This window comes from Anopheles coustani, chromosome X (assembly GCF_943734705.1).
Source record: "Anopheles coustani chromosome X, idAnoCousDA_361_x.2, whole genome shotgun sequence".
Taxonomy (NCBI): Eukaryota; Metazoa; Arthropoda; class Insecta; order Diptera; family Culicidae; genus Anopheles; species Anopheles coustani.
Window position 1 is genome coordinate 4138131 of NC_071290.1, and position 21527 is coordinate 4159657.

Genomic DNA, 21527 nt, shown 5'->3' on the forward strand with positions numbered 1-21527 from the left:
ACACCTTTTAATTTTACTTTCATAAACCAATCGTTATAATAAAGCTTCATAAACATCACATAAGTTGAATGGAATGGCTTTAGAATTTTTAACTCTAATGTCAGTGTTCATGTAGACAAACAATGTCCGATGGACCTAATAAACAACAACAAAACAAAACACCTAAATTTAGATAATTACGTATGTTTTAGAAAATGTTACAGTGTACTTTAGTTCCACTTTTACATTTTCTATGACTCAGAATGCATGACACAGCCATATTACGTTGTGTACATTCCATCTAGTGTTTTGGTTGTTGGAAGAATTCAAAACCAGCGCTTTTGCCCGGCTAAGGTAAAAAACATCAAAGCATATTATAGCTCATTCGGCAGTTTGAAGTTTTGTGGTCCATCCTGCCACGGTCCTACCGTGCGGATGAGCGGTGGAGCGTTACGCTCATCTGTTCGGCTGTTGTACGTCAAGTCGCAGCCTCACGCATCTCTTTCCAGCACGAGATTGGTACACGAACGCATCTGTCGACTGCTGATACTAAATTGCTCTCTGGTTCCTGCTTTCTCCATCTCTCGGGAGAGGATCTCCGCTTTCTCCGGTGGCTCCCTTTTTTTGGGGGAAAGCGAATTTTCCCCCCCTGTAGGCAGCCCCCCCCGGAAAAGGCGGCGGGTAGTTCGTGTCGGTCGTGCGCTTTACACACGCTCCCGGCGAGCACCGCCACCGCAAGGCCCAAGTCCGCGCGCAGCATCTGACGCAGCATCGGCCAGTTTCCTTTTATCTCAGGGCCCCTGTCACCGTTGCGCTGGGCCCCAATACAGCACACACTCGTGCGACGCTGTTATCACACGACCGACCGCGACGGCTAGCAGCTGCACGCGTCGCACGGATGCTGAACGGAAGCATCCAGCAGCAGCGACATATCGCCGTGGCTCGGTGGCCACTGAAGTGTTCATTTTAGTGTAACAATTCAGTCACGTCAGGTAGCTGCGACGAGGTATATCGACCCGACATCCGTGTGCGCCCTTTTTTCGCCCGTAGCGTTACGCGCTGCGAGCGCCTGCTGCTGCTGCTGGTTGTTCTTCCTTGTGGACGCTTCTGTGGTGTGTGTCAGTCCTTCTTCCCTCACCTCCCCCCCGCGCACCAGCTCCCTCTTGCTTCCAAGGCCCATCCTCTCGACACACTTCCACTGTGTACGCGAGTGAGGGAGTGTGAGTACGTGTGTTGCGTTGGCAGTGGTTCGGTTTCTGTACGGTTAATCTAGTATTTTGAACCATTGAACTATCGAACGATTCCGTCCAATTTCTCCCTCCTCGATTCCAAGACACCCTTGGTCAGGGGGAAAGGGAGAAAAGGGGACTGAAAGTGAAATGACATTCCTCGACTCAACTGCTGATAGGTTAATCCGTGCCTAGATTCTCTTTTTCCACACTCACAATCGGCTGCTAACTTATTTACTGTACAAGGAAATTTGTTCGGGAACCAACAAACATGTCGAAGCGTGCTGTCACACACGAAGCTGAGAAGCAGATATTGGCCAGGCCATTCCAGAGGATGGTGAATGTGTTGTTGAAATAGGAATGGTGAGCCTGCCTGTCCCGAGGGGACCATGTTTCCTTGAGGCTGGCCTTACCGTTTTTTTCCCGAAGCGGCTCCTCCACCATCAATTCTATGGAAAAAGTTTAATGTTTACATAATCCTTGCTGGTGATTAAATTATGTAATGCCATCAATCAACCGTAACAACAAACCCCGTTACATCGACCGACTTGTACTCCACGGTGGTGCGATCTGACAAACCCGTTTGTTCATTTCCACGCTTCAATTAAGCTTAGTTTTGGTGTGCCCTTGCCTCCGAAGAGGAACCGTCTCGGAGGGTCACTTTCTGCGGAAAATTTACGACCCGGTGGAAATTCTTCACCTGCCTCATTCCGTGGGGATTCCCAAAATTGCATTTTCGGTGGTGTACCTGTTGATTTCATATGTCTTTTACTTTACAAAACCGGTCACTAATGGCTAGAGCCTGCATTCTATCCTCTAATAAACCTTAGCGCGTCGACCTGACCTGAAGTACCGTCTGTCAAGAAGGAGTCGCAATGTCAATCAGAGATTGAGTAAAAGTAAACCACCACTTGATGGTTGTTTTGTAAGGGTGAATAATTTGGAACGTGCAGCAAGTAAGTTTGGTGGACCATACACTCGCTAGAGCCACGTAATATGTACCCTTCTTTCCATGCACACAAGTTGTGAGTTGAAAGATCCTAAATGATGTCAACTAAACGGATGAGCGGTTGATTAGTCTGGTAGGATGGTTTAACTAGAGAGGTACATCTGGACATCAATATGGAGGCGATGCTCTAGAATGGAACAGCGAGTCGTACGGATAGCACCACGGATGTTGCACTAAGAGGTACGAGTACCAGGAGATTGTATCCTCGGACACGCGAATAGGTACGGTTCAGTAACCGCATTCTATTTCAAGCTAGATTGGGTCACACCTGAGTTTACAAATCATTCCGAAGTCGAAAAGATCCACCGGAAAGAGAAAGAGAAAGAGAGAGATAGAGGGAGAGAGCGAGCGTGATCTCACCTCAGGAAACCTGCTGCAGACCCCGGGTCCGGAGCGTCCCATTCATGATAGTTTATCAACATGTGGCAATTTGCGGTTCTATTCCTTTTGAACTCGGTACAGCAGAATCATGCGTTGCGCAGGTGAGACTTGTTTCCACAAGTATATCTCCGGCAGGTATCATCATTATACGTTGTTCTATGCCTACAGCGTTCACCAGAAGTCGATGGCGGCTGGCAGGCTGGAAAATGTGACACAGACAATATCGCGCATACTGGAGGGCTACGACATTCGTTTACGGCCGAACTTTGGAGGTAAGTAGCGGAAGGGATAGAGAGCTCAGAACGGATCTTACATACTCGGGTATGCAACTCATATTCCCAAGGTGAGCCATTGCACGTGGGGATGGACCTTACGATAGCGAGCTTCGATGCGATATCGGAAGTAAACATGGTGAGTCCTCCATAGTTCCTTGCAATGTTACCCAGGCGTTACAGAATTCCTTGACGATTGTACCACCTACGTAGGATTACACGATCACCATGTACCTCAACCAGTATTGGAAGGACGAGCGGCTAGCGTTCAATGCGTTCGCCCTGTGGAGCGACAATCCGAACGAGCAGACGGGCGAGATCATGATCGAGGACGACGGTGCGAACGACGTCATCACGCTGTCGGGGGACTTCGCCGAGAAGATCTGGGTACCGGATACGTTCTTCGCCAACGACAAGAACAGCTTCCTGCACGACGTCACCGAGCGAAACAAGCTGGTGCGGCTCGCCGGCGACGGTGCGGTCACGTACGGGATGCGCTTCACCACCACGCTCGCCTGCATGATGGACCTGCACTACTACCCGCTCGACTCGCAAAACTGTACCGTCGAGATCGAGAGCTGTAAGTTTGCCCACACTCCGGCCATAACTGACAGCTGATCCCTTTTGGTATTTGTTGCAGATGGCTACACAGTCTCCGACGTGGTGATGTACTGGAAGTCTACTCCTATCCGTGGCGTCGAGGAAGCGGAACTACCCCAGTTCACCATCATCGGGTACGAGACCAACGATCGCAAGGTACTTGAATGGGAAGTTCAATAGCTCAATAGTTATGAGAATAACAACTCTTTATAGGGACTTGAATCAGACTGAACTATCATAAGGATGATTTGATCTAACATCTAACATCTAACATCTAACTAACTGCACTTCTGCCTTATTCTCTACTCTCTCTCTCTCTCTCTTGGGGTTCTTGTTTTTGAAACGGGTTAGGAAAAGCTGGCTACCGGTATTTACCAGCGGCTGTCGCTCTCGTTCAAGCTCCAGCGGAATATCGGCTACTTTGTGTTTCAGACATATCTACCAAGCATACTGATCGTGATGCTGTCGTGGGTGTCCTTCTGGATTAACCACGAGGCGACCTCGGCCCGCGTCGCCCTCGGCATCACCACCGTGCTGACGATGACGACCATCAGCACCGGCGTGCGGAGCTCGCTGCCGCGCATCTCCTACGTCAAGGCGATCGACATCTACCTGGTGATGTGCTTCGTGTTCGTGTTCGCCGCGCTGCTGGAGTACGCCGCCGTCAACTACACCTACTGGGGTGCCCGGGCCAAGAAGAAGAGCAAAAAGACCAAGGAAGCCGAGCGGAAGGTGTTCGGTAAGTGTCACAAATCACTGAGCGCCCGAATTCTGGTTAACGATTTCGGTTCTAGGCAAAACGGAGAAGGCGTCCTGCTCATCCGATGACATCATCGAGCTGCAGGACATACGTTTGAGCCCGATCGCATCGCTTCGCAACCGGCACTACGCGAACACCATCACCACCTCCGACAGTGTGGACTCGGCCAAGTTTCCGCCCAGCTTTCGAATCGCCCGCTCGTACGGCTCCAGCACCCGGAGTGGTTTGCGATACCGCAGCACTAGAGGTTAGTACTCAGTTGTTTTGAAAATCAGCTCTTTTTGAGGAACGGAGCGGGCATATTTTGCTCTCTAAAAGGAGCTAGCTACCTCCCAAAAGTGTTCACTCCTTTCGCTCCCATCCCAACACTAGTTAGTACACAGAACCACCTCACGGTACGACTGTCAACTTCTCCTTCCTTCTGGTTGTCCTTTGCAGGTCAGTGTCGGCCGAAGATGCTGCACGCGATCAAACGGGGCGCCTCCGTGATCAAGGCGTCCATCCCGAAGATCAAGGACGTCAACGTGATCGACAAGTACTCGCGGGTCATCTTTCCCGTCAGCTTCGCTGCCTTTAACGCCGGCTACTGGATCTTCTACGTGCTCGAGTGACCTTCAGTCAACTAAAGGCGTAATCTCTCTCGGTAGCGTAATATGCAGCTAACGTAGGAACTTCCTCCCTCAACATTTGGAACATGACCCGTAGCGACCTTTCAGCAGCCAGACGTTTGTGGTAGAACTACTGAGACATCGACACGGCGTACGAAATGGAGGAATAAAAGGACAAGAGACGCACCATCTCTCTACTCCCACCTTCTACTTCTTTTTCAATCGCACACGCAAACATACATTTCACACACACTCGAACACACAAAAAATACCAATGACACTAAACCCCACGCCGCATGTTAGTCCTTTTCACCCCACTCCCTCCCACCCTGTACCAGTTTGTTACAGCTCGAATTAGCGAAAAAACAGGACTACGATTGAAAAAACGAACCCCTTAAAAAATTACTCTTCTTCAAATGGTAGTTATTGGAAGCGGTAGCGAGGGCTTCCCCCCTCAATTCCGGGAATTCTGCAAAAAGAAAAAAAATAAAGGCAACAAGCAACCCCGAAAAAAGTCACACACACACACGAGAAGAAACCAAAACAAATAATAAAAGCAAAAACCAAGTAAGGCTTAACAAATTTGTAAAGATAATCAAAGATAATCAAAGATGATGAAGTCATATTTTTTTCCAGACAAATAAAACTAAGGTATGTCAAAAAGACGATGCTTAAGCCACGGCGGTCGGCTTCGTGACACTTTCCTCGATCCGAATACTAGCTGCAAGCATTCTCCCCCCCCCCCCCCCCCCTCCCCCCCCCATCCATTGTAACAGCCGCGACGTACGCGAGCTTTCAGCAATAAAGCGGAAAAGAAACTCGGAAGATAATTTATTTAACATTTAAAATACATTTATTAATATTTAATTTTTCTTTTTATCATTATAATGTTATTCAGTTTTCATTGGTTTCCTTTTTCTTCACTTGCCTTATCACTGCCCTTTTCACCTTCGGTACGCCTGCCCGGCTGCCACTCTGTTCCTCCTCCTCCTCCTCCACCGCGTGCGATTTGTAGTTTGCCCCTGTTCGATCGTTCTCTCGATAGGCGGTTTTTCTGTTTGTCTCCTTCCTTTGCACGCCTTAGAGAACGACGCCGTTTCCGATCAGAAGTTTGTTGTACAGTTTTGTAATGCATTTCCCTAGCCCTCCCCCTTTTTTCTCGGTTTTTGCCATTTTTGTCGTGTTCGATTTGTTCCTTGTTTGCAGTTCCATCCAATTAGCTAAGTAATTTCTGTGGTCTGAATATTCGCATAGATAGTATGATTTGGAATGCTTACATAACTAATTAGATCCGTGTGTGTAAGTGTGTAGTGTGGGTTCTCTCTGCTGTACGTGTATGGCTTTGTGTATGTATGTATGTTTGACTGTGAGTTGGTTTCCCTCCAGGTGTATTGAGTCCTTAGCACTCAATCAAAGTAGCACGATTACTAAAAGTTTGGAAAACCATTGGATTCCCCCCTTGCCCCGTTCTCCTATTAGCTGCCGTTCAGTCAAGAAAATCGAGGAAAGCAATAAAATGTTGATACATCCTTGTGCGACTTGAAAACGTCATGCAACAGATAAGAAAAGTGCTTGGATCACTTAACACAAACCTTCGAATCACTACCTTTCCCTGTACTGTGGTCGAAAGAAACCCTCATTCGCTCATAACAATTTGCCCAGCCTGTTTGTCTATTTTTCCTCACCGTTTTTACAGATTTCGGTAACTTACGTTCCCTACATAGGTTTGACGACTCGTCTCACAACTTATTTCTTTGCACATCGACAAACTGTCGGAGTGGGTGTACTTTCTGTTGGCCGGTTTGTTGTTTGTATATGTTTTCAACAATTGCGCTCTAATATGTTTCCTTAAAACTTTCTTGCTACACAACAGGCATAGGCAATAAAATGTCCTCATTTACGTAAATCATTTACTTATTTTCCTTCCCGCTTCGTACCGCCTTCCTCCTCCTTAATCACAAAAAACGGATCACCCTACAACAAAAAGCAACACATCAGCTACGCAAACTTGAAAACGGAAAGAAAATATATTTTGCTGTCAAGCGTAAGCTTTGCTCTTCAGAATATCTGCTCACAACTTCTTTCCATCGATGTACATTTCGTTTTAACCTGATCATGCAGCTGCGATAGTTAAAACTACTAGCCAACTACATTTCAATTTATCACGATTTTCCGATGGAAAGCAACTCATCCAAAATGCCATATACGATGGGTAAGATACCGTTGCATGAACTTGCTGGAGTCGTGTGTGATGTTTCCTTGTATGCTCATTTTCTTTTTGTTTGTTTGTTAGTTAGTTAGTTTGTTTGTTTTTTTGTTTGTTTGTTTGTTTGTTTGTTTGTTTGTTGTTTGTCTGCTGGTTTGTTTTTTGTTTAAATTCCTAATATACATTGATGTGAGAACTTTCATCATTTCCACCTGCTCAGGCTTTCTTGTATTTAAAGTTGGGTTTCTCTCTTTCTCGCTCTCTCTCTCTTGTTTCTCCTTTCTTGTTCCTAATAAACGCAGTACTATTTACTTTTTGTTAGTTTTCTTTAAAAATATAAATATCATCTGAATCTTGCGAGTTAGACTCACTGACCTTTTTTTTTTGTTTTTACTTTTAGTTTCTTTGTTGACTTTTATTTTCTATGTCGTTTCGTTTTGCATGGCCTCTTCGAGGTTATCAAATTTCATAATTCACGATCAAACTTATGATATAGATACTCTCTTCTTCTCTCTTTTAATCGTTCCAAGCCCTCTTTCCCTATTTTAATCGGTCCTTCCTGTCCTTCCTCTTTCATATTATTTTCTTACTTTTCTCTTCCATTGTCTCGTTCTGCGAAAATCATTTCCATGCAATTCCTTTCGTTCGTTTACTTTTTCAAAGAATAAGACTATTCCATACTTTTCATTAACATCTTTCCTTGCCGTCTCACCGTTCACGTACTTTACATAAAGTTGAATGGTCTATGTAGTTTAGTACTTCCCTTCACAAAAACGAATGCGCAAATCTCACAAGGTTGCGAGATAAACGGGTTCGTTTTGCTTGTCTGTTGTGCCAGCTTCCGTTTCGGTTTCCATTTCTTCTTTGTGTCTCGATCCGCATACTTTAAAGAGTCATATTCTTTTATAATTTTACGCACCGATCCCTCACTGTTTTCTCGCAGATTTCCCAGTTCCCTTCATTCAAAACCGCGCTGGTGTCTTGCGCCTCCATTTCATAAACAGCCGTTTCACAGAGGCAGCCTCAAAACCCAAACTGTAGGGACATCATACCACATCGTTAGAGTTAAGGGTTTTCTTTTTTGTGTGTTTGCTGCATTGATGTTGTAATGTACTCACTTCCCCTTACCTTCACACGAAGTATCGATCGGGTACAAAATTTATAGTTGTGTGAGTGTGTATTTGAGCCTTTTTTCGTTTCAAATTTGACCCGATCTAATTCAACCTTCGTGTACCAGCAGTAGGATGCAAAAAACGGGAAAATCCAGTACAACTTTGCATTGGCTTCTGCAGCTAACCCCTCTTTCACCATCTCGTCTCACCCTCGGTAGCGATGGAAGTAAACCGGTACGGAATGGAACGATCCTAAAACCTAACCCTTAGCTCGCCCTTAGTTTTTCCACTATCAATTTTAACATCCCCTCCTGAACTCTCCCCCCATGGTTCATAATGTCCTTGCACGAACCCAGACGTTAGTTTATGTTGCACTAAAACGCGCATCCTGAAAAATAATGAAAAATGCGTTTTTATGTATAGTTCTCTCTTCTCTCTTATACTTTGCGTATGAATATGTTTGTGGCTGTGTTAGTGTGTGTGTGTGTGTGGGTGTTGGTGAGTGTGTGCGTGTTGTTTGACTATGTTAGCGCTTTCTCCAATCGCATGCTTTCCTACCGTATTTGAGTTATTGCAATTACAATTTTGCACCGTACCAATTGAATGACTTTAACTGTCATTTTACATTGCGGCACAGCAGAAACTGTCAAAACAAAGGTAATACTAATGAACGTCGCTTCATTACACTTCCGTGGAAGCGTTGCAACGAAACCTCTCGGACGTGGAGCTTGCAGTGTCACCACAATGTAGAGCCCATTGATCGAGTATTCCTCAAAATCCCGGTCGGGGAGGTTTCCTGACGGCTATGCTAATTTGGAATGTGCAAAGTGCTTAGCTGGCAGCACTGGTCACTGCACAACGCACCCGAAGTCAATATCTTTTACTGGAAAACGTTAGAGGAAAGCCGTCGCCAGCTGAGAATGAGCCCCAGTTCAGCTGACCTGCTGGATGGCAACCAGGTGCCAGGAAGATCTCTGAGTGGCGGCCACTCTTCAACACATCCACTGTGTTGCCTTCGAGCAGGGTTTGCGGCCCGACGGATTTGCTCTAACGTGGAAAAGAAGTGATAATTTTGACGCACCGTAATTCATCAAGGTTGATATTTTGGTTTCATTCTTTTGTGTTCCGAATTTGTAGGGAATTTAGTATCAAAACGTACTATGTCATGGACCTGGTAAGGGCTCCTGATTTCCGTCAAAATTCCGGAAGCAAAAACCACAAACACAATTTTTCCACAGACCACTCGAAACGACTCTCTAATCTAGTATTTTTAAGTGTTTTTGCTTTGCTTTTTAATTCCTGCCAAACACGGTTTCGGAAAGATATATGATGTTTGGACGCCTCCCATCCCTGCATGTACTTCCACTTCCGGCTTACTGCAAACTCCTTTCCGGCTCTCCGTCCGCGACCCACCGACCGAGCCCAATCCGCACCGACCGTAGATGTTGTCACCAAAGCAACCAAAATCAGTCTTCTTTTTTCATCGTTTAGTTCAGAACAAACACAAACCTAAACGTGGGGGGGGGAAAGATGCCTTCTGATACTGTTCAGAGCGCATTCTCCCCGGGAATGCTATTAATCGCTTTTTCTCAGCCTGTTTTGATTCACTTTGTGTTCCTGTCCACGTTTTCCCAGCGTTTTTTTATCGTTTCGTTTGAAGAAGAAAAAAGAGTTCGACGGGCGCACATGCTTCCCTTGCCAATGTTTCTTGTTGCATCGTATCAGCCTCTTCGGCCCACTGCAATGCTTCTAAGTTGTATTATTTTTCATTCCTAGCAGTTTTCCAAATGCTTATTGTTTTCTTATTTGTGTTGTATAATGTTGTACAATATTTACAAATGCGCTTTCGTGGGAGAATCTTTTAAACCTTTTGTCTTATTGTGTTAGCCAGATATTGCACAATGTGTGTAAATAAGGAAAGAGAGTCGTTCATTTACGACATGTTTGCGATGCGTTAGAATTTGTAAGAAAAGAGGTTTTCTTTTGCTTGTACTTTTATAACCGAGGAATTATTAATCAGTCAATCACGTAACTTATCGATGCTGCTTGGACATGGTCGTTGTGAACACACTTTTCCTCAATTTTTACTGGCATAAACGTCATACACCGCAGCTGCCGAATACGAAAGATTACGAAAGGTCTCTGACCAAATGGTACGATATGAAACGATCTTTGTACAACACTATATACACAAATGCCCTACATAGACATCGGTGTGCTTTATGTGTATGCGTGTGTGAGTGTCGGTGTTTTTTGTTTGTTTGCTAATGTGTTTGTTTGTTTGTTTGTTTGTTTGTTTGTTTGTTTGTTTGTTTGTTTATTTGTTTTTTGTTTGTTTGTTTGTTTATTTGTTTGTTTGTTTGTTCGTTTTTTTTGTTTGTTTGTTTACCTTTACTTTGCATCATTGACTCTGCCCGTTCCTTCGGCAGGTCATTTTTTCTTTGTTGCATCTGCACACAACTTAACAAATGTAGTGCATATGTTTGAGCCAGGGATTAAAGTTAAATAAGAATTGTGTAGGCAAACCGGTTCCCTCGGCGAGTGACCTCCGTATATTGAAAAAGATGCTTCCAAAATCGCCCCCACCCACCTCAGCAATCCCTCGCTGCTGACCCCCTCCCTGCGTGCCGTCAACACCAGTTCGTCCCAAACTGGCGGTCGTTTTCCTTATCCACACATTATCGTACCACTTAGGAGTGAAAGAGGAACCTTCGCTGAAACACTTTGTTACTGTTTTCAATTTGTTGATGCACAGTATTGTTTTGTTTTGTTGAGCCCTTGTGAGTTACAGCGAAAGGTCCCCGTAGAGTTCCCCAAAAACATGGCAGGACAAGGTGTGGAAGAGCTGACCCCATCCGGTCTCCCATCTCGTGAACATCCAGTTCCATCGTTGCACAAGTTCTACGCTCTGCTAAATCCCACTCCATCTGTCTTCGGCCACTCCCAGAGCACCCGGTTCCGCCCAGTGCACAACACAGCCTCCTATGTAATCGTATAGATTTGTTCGTTTTGCCACTTGTTTCGTACCCTAGCCCAATGTTGCAATTGTCAATACGAATGTTTTTTTGCTCCGTTTGATTCGTGTTATGTTTCTCTCTTTTTTTTTGTTATGAATGCTAATTCATGCAGGACGAATCGAAAACACATATACAGTACGTGTACAGACCACCTACAAATATACAAATTTCATACTAATGCTTACCGTACACCGTTTTTGAGCTTGTACAGAGCAAACAGCCAACCATGATGCCGTTGCCGTGGCCATTTTGCATTGCATTTATGGAGGGTGTATGCATGGTTGAAGATATAACAAGTCGACCATTCAGGCCAACGTAGTAGTAGTAGCAATAGTAGTAGTTGTAGTAGTAGTAGTAGTAGTAGTTAATAGTAAGTAGTAGTAGTTGTTGTAGTAGTAGTGTTGGTTTTGTAGGAGTAGGCGTAGTAGCTGTAGTGGAAATGTAATAATTGTTCTTAGTAGCTGCTTCGGTTCCACTGCGTCAAACGCCGTTCAGTGTTGAGTTCCGGAAGAAATTTGAACTGAAACTGAATAAGAAGTGTAGTGAGTCTGCGACTTGGTGTATGTTCTGTTTACAGTTTCTTCCGCAAGGGATAGTAAGTCATATCCTTTATGACTACAGCCACTATGCGCAAAGTGCTGTTGGGTTTTGGCCACCACCATGTAGTGTAGGTGGTGTTGTGTGACAGGTAACTGTTATCTACTGCAAAACAATGTATAGCTTCGTCGGTCGAGTGGTTGTTACAGTTTTTTGGTAGTACATGACTTAAATCTGCTGGTACGTAAGAGTATTTCATAGAATTGAAATGTTATCTTAATATTCTGTGTAATGTCTCGTTTGAAATAGCTGCCAGTAGAGTCGTCAAATCGTTCCCCGCTCGCTAAAAATTCCTCAGCAATATGGGGGATCTCGTTTTCCTTTGTCGCTCGCCGAATGATCTCATTCAGCTGCTACCTGTCCACTACGCCTACAAGAGTGGCGTTTGTTGAGCGTTTGTTGGCACCCGCACGTTTTGTGTGTTGATCGCTGGGTAAATGTTTGTAACGGTGGCGATGGAAAAGTGTAACCGTTTTGTTTCCGTTTCGATCAAGAAGGAACTTCACTCGTTTATCGGGCCTTCCTAGCTGATGCCCATGAAGACGTTACAGGCCACTGCGTCAGCTTTACACGGGCAGCACTGCCGAGGCCGGTGTGAGCTGCGACGTGCCGGTCGATGCTAGATAGCTGCCGTTGGTGCAATGCTGCACACCCAGATACTTCTCTTCAAACACTCGTTCCTGGAAGGCAGAAGAAGGGAGTTTGAGTTGGTCCCAGGGAAGGTACTGGTAGCCGGTACCGACGAGCTTGGACTGACCTGTGCACGATCGTACTTGAGCCGCTTCCAGATGGTGTTCCGCGAGGTTCCGGAGTCGCCGGTCTGACAGAGCCCGTCGATGCCGTTGTAGTTGGGGTTGGTAAAGGTCAGCACATCGCTGGCATTGCGCGAGCTCTTTTTAGTTTGCTTCCGTTTCGAGTTGACAATCAACACTGCAAAGGTGAAAGCACATCACATCACAACACTCCGGGCAGCTGGCATAATAGAAGAGTTGGCACACTCACACGCCACACTTACCTAGGATGGCAATGATGACGATGATCAGCAGGCCGGCCAAGATGGCGGTGGCAATGATCACCAGCTGCGCGTGCATCTTGCTGTTGCTCAGCACGGTCGAGCCGTTCGAGCGGGTCGGCTTCTCTTCGGTCGCCTGCAGCATCTCGTCGTTCGGCTTCATCGGCACGACGATGGTTGGCTCTAGAGTGCAATAGCTGCCGTCGGACACGTCCGGGCAGCCGCAGACGTAGCGCGTCTCGGCGTACAGACACAGATGGCTGCAGCCACCGTTGTCGCGCCGGCACGGGTTCCAATCGTGCGGCTGACGCTGACCGGACACGGCCCGGATCTCCAGCGCACCGCGCAGCCCAAACCGAGCCACCTCGACGTTGGGCACACTGTGCTTCAGCGCCCGCAGTACCGACTTGTTGTACCAGTCGGTCCAGTAGAGGTGCGTGCCGGTGAGCGTGAAGCCGAACGGATGGGTCGCGTGCCCAATCACTTGCATGCGCCGCCGACCATCGAAGTCGCACATCTCGATCCGGTCCTGCAGCGCGTCCGCCCAGTAGAGCTTCTTCGTGTCGAAGTCGATGGCCAGCCCGGTGGGGAAGCCGAGCTCGAAGTCGATGATGCTGCGCCGCTCGGAGCCGTCCATGTACGCCCGCTCGATCTTCGGCGTCTGGCCCCAGTCGGCCCAGAACACGAAGCCGCGCTTCGGGTACAGGATGATGGAGCGCGGATCGTCCAGGCCGTCGGTGAGGATCGCCTTCCGGCACGAACCGTCCAGCCGGGCAACCTCGATCTTCTTCAGCGCCGTGTCGGTCCAGTACAGGTTGTCCGCGAGCCAGTCGACGGCGATCCCGTTCGGCGTGTTCAGACCGCTCGACACGATCACCTGCGTGTCGGAGTAGTTGTGCATGTTGACGCGCCGGATCGCGTCGACATTCACGTCGGCGTAGAACACGTACATGCTGTCGAAGTGGTAGTCCAGCACGACCGCCCCATGCACACCCTCGATCGGCAGTACCACGTCAAACAGGTCCGGTGTATCCAGCGAGATCCGCCCAATACCCGATCGAAGCGCTATCAGCAGGTACTCCTGAAAACAAACCAAACCATCAATACAATTACAAACGCCCCATTGCTATAGGCAACAATCGTGGTCGCTTACGTCCGGCAGAGTCTTGCAATCGGTTTCGCTTCCGTCACGCATCGTCAACCCGGTCGGGCACTTGCACGAGAAGCCGGTTGGATTGCGCAGGCAGAGATGCGAGCAACCTCCGTTACCCTTGGCACACGCGTTCTCCAGGTGTAGATCCTCGTCCTCCTGAACCACCTTCACGTCCATCAGACCCTCGAGCCCGTGCGTCACGTTGCGTATCTGGGTCGGGCTGCCCTTCGGCATCGAGTGGAGCGCCTTCGTCACCCAATCCGTCCAGTAGATGGTGCGGGCGGTGATTGCCAGCGCGTACGGGTGGGGCAGGTTCTCCACCAGCTTCTTGCGCCCGCTCCCGTTCAGACCGCACGACTCGATCGTCTTCATTTGCGCGTCCGCCCAGTAGATGCGCTTCTCGTGCCGATCGACGGCGAGCCCGTTCGGCCAGCCGAGGCTCTCGGTGATCAGATTGATACGGTTCTCGCCGTCCATGTCGGCGCGCTCTATGCGCGGACTAGCGCCCCAGTCCGACCAGAACAGATACCCCGACTCGTAGTCGAGTGCGATGCCTCGGGGCTGCTCCAGGTCCCGCCATATCAGTGCGCTGCGTATACCCTCCTCCAAGTCGCTCACCTCCAGCACCTTCCGCCCAGCGTCGGTCCAGTAGAGCTGCAAAGCGGAAGCAACAACATGTGTCAGCCTGAAGAGGATAAGTCGTCCAAATACGTTACCTTGCGCCCAATGGAGTCGACCACCAGACCGTCGACGCTGGTCATGCTCTCGCTGTATATCTGCTTGATGCGCATACCATCGGGCGTTGACCGCATGATAACGTCCTCGGTCGTATCGGCCCAGTAGATCTCGCCGGTACGCCGGTCCACGTCGAGCGTGACGACGTTGGATATCGGTGGCAGTGGCAGTACCACGTCGATCTGATAGTCACTGTCCAGCGACACCTGCCGCACCTCGGTACGGTGCGCGAACACCAGATAGTTCGAGGGTCCGCTCTTGCACGTTTTGCCATTGTCCTGCAATGAATAGTAAAAAAGTTATCGTTAGGCGAACCCTGTGTGCTCTTCTCCCCCTCTCACTCGTTACCTTGAGCTGAATACCGATCGGGCAGGCGCAGCTGTAGCTGGTCGGGTTGAGCAGACAGATGTACGAGCAGCCGCCGTTCTTGAACGCACACGGGTTGCGGGACTCGCGGCGATTGCGGTGGAACACGCGAATGTCCATCAGGTCGGTGTTGTTGGCCAGTATGGTGCGCCGGTCGTGCCCGGTGTACATGTTGGCCACCTGGATGCTGTGCGTGTCCCAGTCGGTCCAGTAGACGCGCTTCTCGTACACGTCCAGCCCGAACGGATGCTTCAGACCCTCGTTGATCAGCCGATTGCGCCCAGTCCCGTCGTAGTTGACGTACTCCAGGAGCTTCGTACCGCCGTCGAGGAAGTACAGCCGGTGCTTGTCGACGTCCAGCGCCAACCCGTTGGGCCACTGCAGGTTCTCGGACACCAGTGTGTAGCGGCCGCTACCATCCATGCCAGCGCGCTCGATCAGCGGGTTCGAGCCCCAGTCCGACCAGAACATGTAGCCCTCGTCCGGGTGTACGACGATGTCGCGCGGTTTGTCCAGCCGCTCCCATACGAGCAGCGCGCGCTGTCGCCCATCGGTGGTGGCCGCCTCGATGCGGTTCGTGCCCGGATCGGTCCAGTAGATCTTGTCCGTCACCCAGTCGAGTGCCAGTCCGGCGGGTGACATCAGGTTGGACTTCACAATCGCCTCCTGCTGGCTGCCATTGATGAACGCCCGGCTGATCATGCTCTTGCCCACGTCCGTCCAGTAGATGACGTTCGTGCGGGCGCACCAGTCGACCGCCACCGTCGACTTGATGCCATCGAGCGGCAGCACCATATCGACCGGGTTCGGGCTATCCAGCTGACGGACGCGCACATCCTTCTTGCGCGCGATCAGCAGCAGCTTGTCCGGCACGGTCGAGCACGTCTTCTGGTCCGCCTTCAGCGACAGCCCGATGGGGCAGGCGCACCGACGGCTGATGCGATTGGGCAGGCAGAGGTGCGAGCAGCCACCCCACCGACCCGCCTTGTCCACCGCGCACCGATTCGGATAGTCTGGCTGACGGGACGGGTGGTAGCTCTGGATGCCCATCGGGAAGTGCAGACCCTCGTGCACGACGCGGAAGCCCCGCCCGTTGATCTTGTGCGCGGTCGAGATGGTCTTGGTGTGCCAGTCCGTCCAGTACATCGCGTCCTCGAACAGGGCCAGCGCGAACGGGTGCGGCAGGTTGTTGCTGAGGATCTTGCGCCGGCCGCGCCCATCAAAGTTGGCGCTCTCGATGACGTGCTTCGCGTCCGCCCAGTAGATCCGATTGCTGGTGTAGTCGATCGTGAGCCCGTTCGGCCAGAAGATGGCCTCCGAGATGATGGCCTGCCGCTCCGAGCCGTCCATGAACGCTTTCTCGATCTTCGGCGTGGTGCCCCAGTCCGTCCAGAAGACGCACGCCTTGCCCGGGTGGACGGCTATGGCGCGCGGCTTGTCCAGGTCGTTCGCCGCTATCACCGCGCGCATCTGCCCATCGAACGTGCTCACCTCGACGCGCCGCGTCCCCGAGTCGGTCCAGAACAGCAGGTCGTGGATCCAGTCGACCGCTAGCCCGCCTGGCGACTCGAGGCCCCACTTGATGACGTCCCGCACACCGCTGCCGTTCAGGTGCGACCGCTTGATAACGTCGATGGAGACGTCCGTCCAGAACAGCAGATCCTTGCGGTAGTGGTAGTCCAGGGCGATCGCGTTCGGCAGACCCTTGGCGATCGAGGTGTACTGGTTGTTCGCCAGCGACACCTGCCGGATGTCGGCCCGGTTCGCCATAATCAGCTTCACCGAGCCGCCGACCGCCTTGCAGGTGCGCTGGTCCGGCCGCAGGATGTAGCCCGCTTTGCACGAGCACCGGAAGCTGCCGGCCACGTTCGTGCACTCCTGCGAGCAGACCGGATTGTTTACGATGCTGCACTCGTCGATGTCGGTGCAGTTGACGCTGTTGCCGTGCAGCAGGTAGCCCGGCCGGCACATGCACTCCTCCCGCCCGCTGTACGCCGTCACGCACAGCTGCTCGCAGCGCGAGTGTGCTCCGCACGGGTGCACTATCGGACACCGTTGTTCGTCCTCGCCATTGGCGCAGTCACTGTGACCGTCGCAGACGTGCTTCTGATTGATGCAGACCCTATATGGACACATTTAGCAGGTAAGCAAGAGTACTATACCCAGTACTATACCCCACTCAAAGCGGACCAGATCGCGTGTGGATTCTCTTCCACAAGCACAGCTCTTCTCAGCGTTTCTCGGTGTTCAGTGCTAAAGTTGCAGCTCGCCATTAACGGGCCAAGGGCCGAATCGCCAGCCAGTCGTACGCTCTCTCTAACGTAGGTTTTGGAGCATGGACTTTTGGGTCTTAAATATATAGTCCAAGATCCCAGGAAGCAACCGAGGGTCTGGGGTTAAGACATCGGTTTGACAGCTTTTTTAACAGTTTCAATTCAACTCTGCTATGATACTGGACGGAAATCATACAGCGTAATAGCTGCGATTAGTTAATAAAGTATGTTTTATATTGTGTACATTTGATTTAGGGTCATACACATTGCCCGGAGATGTTATTTCTTCGTAATGACATGTTCAAACGCCTCTGTCTAGGTACTGTGGTTGTACTTATGATAAGCGATAAGTGTTTTAAGCTGTAAATCCAGCGCCTTTGACCTCTTCTGTATGAAATTGACAAATGCAGTAGCTAGTTGACGTATGTTAATGATTGAATGTTAGGGTAGTTGTTGCAAAACCAGCAGTTTGTGAATAGCGTGCTGCAAGTTTGGCACTAAACACGGAGAACTGCTGTGCATAAGAAGCTGGATGAGTTCGCTGGATGAGAAGCTGTTTAAGTTATGAACGGCGTTTCAGAATCAGACTGAAGAACTATTGGTTGCGAGGTTAAGAAGGCACCTCGACCGTTTTTCATACTTGCTGTCTCGACCTACTTCTTTCAGAGATCAGATACCGAGTACTTACGAGTCACGTGAGCTGTTCCTGCTTCCGGATGGGCAGAGGAACTGGTTCAGCTCGCACTTGATGTCGCAGTCCTGTTCGTCCTCGCCGCGCCTACAGTCCGCCGACCCGTCACACACCCACGAACGCTGGAAAACGAAAGTACCAAACCATCAGCCCAAACTGTGCGTCACTCAGACTACTCCTCATCCGTTTTGTACCAGTATGCAGCGCCCGTCCTTGCAGGTGTACTCGTCCGGCGAGCAGGTCCGGCCCGCGATCCGATCCACCGGGCAGTTCTTCTCGTCCTCGCCGTTGTTGCAGTCCTGCTTGTCGTCGCAGCGCCACTGGAGCGGTATGCAGTCGCCATCATCGCACTTGAACTCGTTGATCATGCAGTCGACCTGCTTCTTGGGGCAGTTCTCCTCGTCGCTCCAGTCGCCGCAGTCGTTGTCACCGTCGCACCGGAAGCGCATCAGCACGCACCGTCCCCCCGGTCCGCCCATGCCGCCGAGGGCGCCCTTGCACTTGAACTCGCCCTCCGGGCAGCTCTGCATCGGCCGGTCGCAGTTCGCCTCGTCCGACTCGTCGATGCAGTCCGTCTCGCCGTCGCACTGGAACGAGGCCGAGATGCACGAGCCGTCCTTGCACCGGAACTCGTCGCGTGTGCATCTGCAAGGAAGAACAAACCCCCCGGTTTACCGCAAACTCTACCCTGCCCAGCAAGGGCGTCCTTTATTGAAGCAATGACAGCTGGCAATTAAAAGAAGACCATCATCCACCGCGCAATCAATTAGCTGTGCCTGCCTGCCGCACATCAGCACGCAACGCTTAGTGTACATCATTTAACACAGCGAAAGCAAAAAAGGAAAACGCTAAACAGCGAGATAACTAAATCGAGAACACGACACATTAGTGCCAGCACCGTTCGACAACGACATCGTCCGGCTCACGGGAGCGAGCAAAGTTTTCCACGAAACGACTTCGCGTTGCAGCGCACGGTATCCTGTCTCCGTATAGCCGGGTCGTCCCGGGCGACGGTAAACGCTCAGCCACTATCGATAATTGCAACCATAATGCGCTTCCGCCCACAACGTACGGGTACGGATGAAGGATGACACACGCAAAAAGCCATCCGCATCCGGCTCCGCTAATTAAAGTCCACCAGCTGTCCTGTGCACCGGCCCGGACCTGTGCCAGTGCTGACCACATCTGCACACTGTTTTCCCACACTGGGCAAGGTTATATTGCCTTGCTTTAGGGCGTGGGTGGGAATGTCGTATCGGATGAAATCGAGCAAGGTTAACAAACAATTGTCAATTAATTATACGACTCTCATAAAGCTCCTTCGACCTGCTGACGGTGCCAACGCCCCAGTTTAAGGAGCAGGCTTTCTTTTACGGCACTCACAAGGAGCAGGGGATGCAATCTCGGGGTCAACCTCGTAATCGATCGAACCACATAAAAGGTAGTGGATAGCAACCAGCGGTACACAGATGCATTTGCAATCAACAGCGCTAACATTGGAATGATTGCAATCGGATATCTCGTGTGTATGCAATCACAACCGCCGACGGGGCGCCTACCGCATATACCAACTTCCTGGTATCGTGCTGGTATCATCTTCTGAAACGCCCATGCGTTCAATTACTCGAGAATAAGAATATAGGTAATCAGTGCGATGCAGTAGAGTGGGTAATGAATATTAAGTGTGATGCATTCGAATCGTGCCTTTCAATGGCGAACACTCATATTAGAAATGGTCAGCATGCGTGCTGGTTACTGTTCCGTTACTAGGTTACAATAACTCTCCTCGGAGGGAGGACAAGCTCCACTAGGGAAGAGCTGCCGATTAAGAATAAACTCTGTCCAGTTGCTATAAGACATTATGATTTGATTGAACATTGAATTTTCCACAACTGGGACCAACTGTTTTACCATCTTTGGCAGTTGAGCTCACCGAACTATAAGACTTTTAACTAGAGAGAGATAAGATAACTTTTTAAGAGGTCCTGAACTGATTGGAAAGGTAATTTACTTCTATCAAACTCTTACAAAACTTTACGTACAACATAATGACAATGTCAACATAAATGGAAGACATAAGCTCCACTCAATTGCTAGGATAAATTCCATATTTTTGGTATTGGAGAAGCTATAGACAGATTAGTTCTGTGAGTCAGTTCAGAGATGAACGCAACTCAACTATGTGACAGCAAACGTTACCTTAGACAATGAGTACGCAGGCTTCAATGAGTACGCAACGATAAAGTGACTGTGCGACATGTGCTCCAACTCCTGGATATCCTAAACAAAACAAAAGAGAGTCAGACACTTACTGTTTGGTGCAGTTCCTCTCGTCGGACAGGTCGTTGCAGTCGTTGTCACCATCGCAGACCCAGTCGTGCGGAATGCACATGCCATTCTGACACTCGAACTTGCCCTCGGTGCAGTCGAGCCGCGAGCCGCAGTGCGTCTCGTCGGTGTAGTCGCCGCAGTCGTCGTCGCCGTCGCAGAGCCAGTCGCGCGAGATGCAGGTGTGCGTGGTGGCACAGATGACGTGCGTGCCGCTCGTTTCGCAGTTGTCCTTGATCTGCTGGGCCAACCGCTGGTGCACGATCTCGCAGTTCTGCTCGTCCTCGGTCAGCACGCAGTCCGCCTGGCCGTCGCAGTGCAGGTCCATGTGGATGCAGGCGCAGGTTTTGTCGCACTTGAACTCGCGCGGTTCGCACTTCAGGTCGCATGCCTCCGGGGTCGCCAGCGGGTCGTGGCTGTTGGAGCTCCCTCCGCCGCCCACACCCGACTCCAGCAGCTCCTCGCCCGACCGGAAGATGTCGACCTCCGAATGCATCGGATGGAAGTGGCCGATGGGTGGGCTCGGCCCATACCGCTCGAACGGCCGGAATTCATCGTTCTCGCGCCGGTCCATCCCCCTTATGCCATACACCGAGTCGTATTGGGTCATGGAGCCGTACACGCTGCCCGGATGGGGTGGCAGGACGGCACTCCGGCCGCTCGCGAACGTGCCGTTCTTCGGGTACTGCGTCACCTGGTTGGAGGTGCGCCGTCTCGGCGGCGCCATCATGATCTTGCCCGGGGGCAGCTGCGGCCGGGCCTCCTTCTGGAACGGCTTCTGCTTGCGGGGCTTCTGCTTCACCAAGCGACCCTCGGACTGGCGCATCTGGTTCGAGCCGAAAATCTGCCACGCTGCGCCGAGCGCCTGCTGCGAGTCGCCCGACTTGCCGCCATACTGGTCCAACGCTTCCGACGCCAGCTCCGTCGTGAGCTCCTCGCATCGCACTGCAATTGGACGCGGAGTTTGGAGAATTGAAAACGAGAATTGAAACAGGAGTGGCTAGGAGTCCTCCGAATTTGTTGACCATAACCCTCCCACTATACTCCATCTTCTGCCGGCATCCGGACCCAGGATCTACGTCTTTCCCGTAGATCTTTCGCATCATCCCCGCATCCGATGGTAGGCAATCCTCGATGGCGCTCTGTAGGGCGGTCACCGGATTGCTGAATTGCTGCTGTGCCGTGACTTCAACGCGCAT

The 21527-nt window shown here is 50.4% G+C and overlaps 2 protein-coding genes across 2 annotated transcripts; one reads left to right on the top strand and one right to left on the bottom strand.

The window, feature by feature from the left end:
• The first annotated feature begins 2270 nt into the window (after positions 1-2270).
• Positions 2271-5533, top strand: LOC131269807 (gamma-aminobutyric acid receptor subunit beta-like). Its single transcript, XM_058272335.1, has 9 exons — positions 2271-2397; positions 2474-2699; positions 2767-2870; positions 2942-3009; positions 3084-3450; positions 3511-3626; positions 3822-4209; positions 4265-4477; positions 4669-5533. The coding sequence occupies exons 2-9, from the start codon at positions 2638-2640 to the stop codon at positions 4839-4841; spliced, it is 1491 nt and encodes a 496-aa protein (XP_058128318.1). The 5' UTR covers positions 2271-2397; positions 2474-2637; the 3' UTR covers positions 4842-5533.
• Positions 5534-12336: 6803 nt separating this feature from the next.
• LOC131268874 (low-density lipoprotein receptor-related protein 4) lies at positions 12337-21527 on the bottom strand. The gene is made up of 10 exons (XM_058271163.1): positions 21368-21527; positions 20313-21273; positions 18195-18645; positions 17998-18122; positions 15019-17158; positions 14652-14948; positions 13936-14589; positions 12786-13863; positions 12528-12700; positions 12337-12450 (listed from the first exon to the last, which is right to left on the bottom strand). The coding sequence occupies exons 1-10, from the start codon at positions 21525-21527 to the stop codon at positions 12337-12339; spliced, it is 6153 nt and encodes a 2050-aa protein (XP_058127146.1).

What these genes read in the sequence shown, in the direction of transcription:
- LOC131269807 (XM_058272335.1), top strand. Translation starts at nt 2,638, where the DNA reads ATGTGGCAATTTGCGGTTCTATTCCTTTTGAACTCGGTACAGCAGAAT. An exon ending in TACCGTCGAGATCGAGAGCT is followed by an intron (nt 3,451 to 3,510) that starts GTAAGTTTGCCC and finishes TATTTGTTGCAG; the next exon opens with ATGGCTACACAGTCTCCGAC. An exon ending in AGCCGAGCGGAAGGTGTTCG is followed by an intron (nt 4,210 to 4,264) that starts GTAAGTGTCACA and finishes TTTCGGTTCTAG; the next exon opens with GCAAAACGGAGAAGGCGTCC.
- LOC131268874 (XM_058271163.1), bottom strand. Translation starts at nt 21,527, where the DNA reads ATGCGCGTTGAAGTCACGGCACAGCAGCAATTCAGCAATCCGGTGACC. An exon ending in CGATCGGTATTCAGCTCAAG is followed by an intron (nt 14,949 to 15,018) that starts GTAACGAGTGAG and finishes TATTCATTGCAG; the next exon opens with GACAATGGCAAAACGTGCAA. An exon ending in ATTGCAAGACTCTGCCGGAC is followed by an intron (nt 13,864 to 13,935) that starts GTAAGCGACCAC and finishes GTTTGTTTTCAG; the next exon opens with GAGTACCTGCTGATAGCGCT.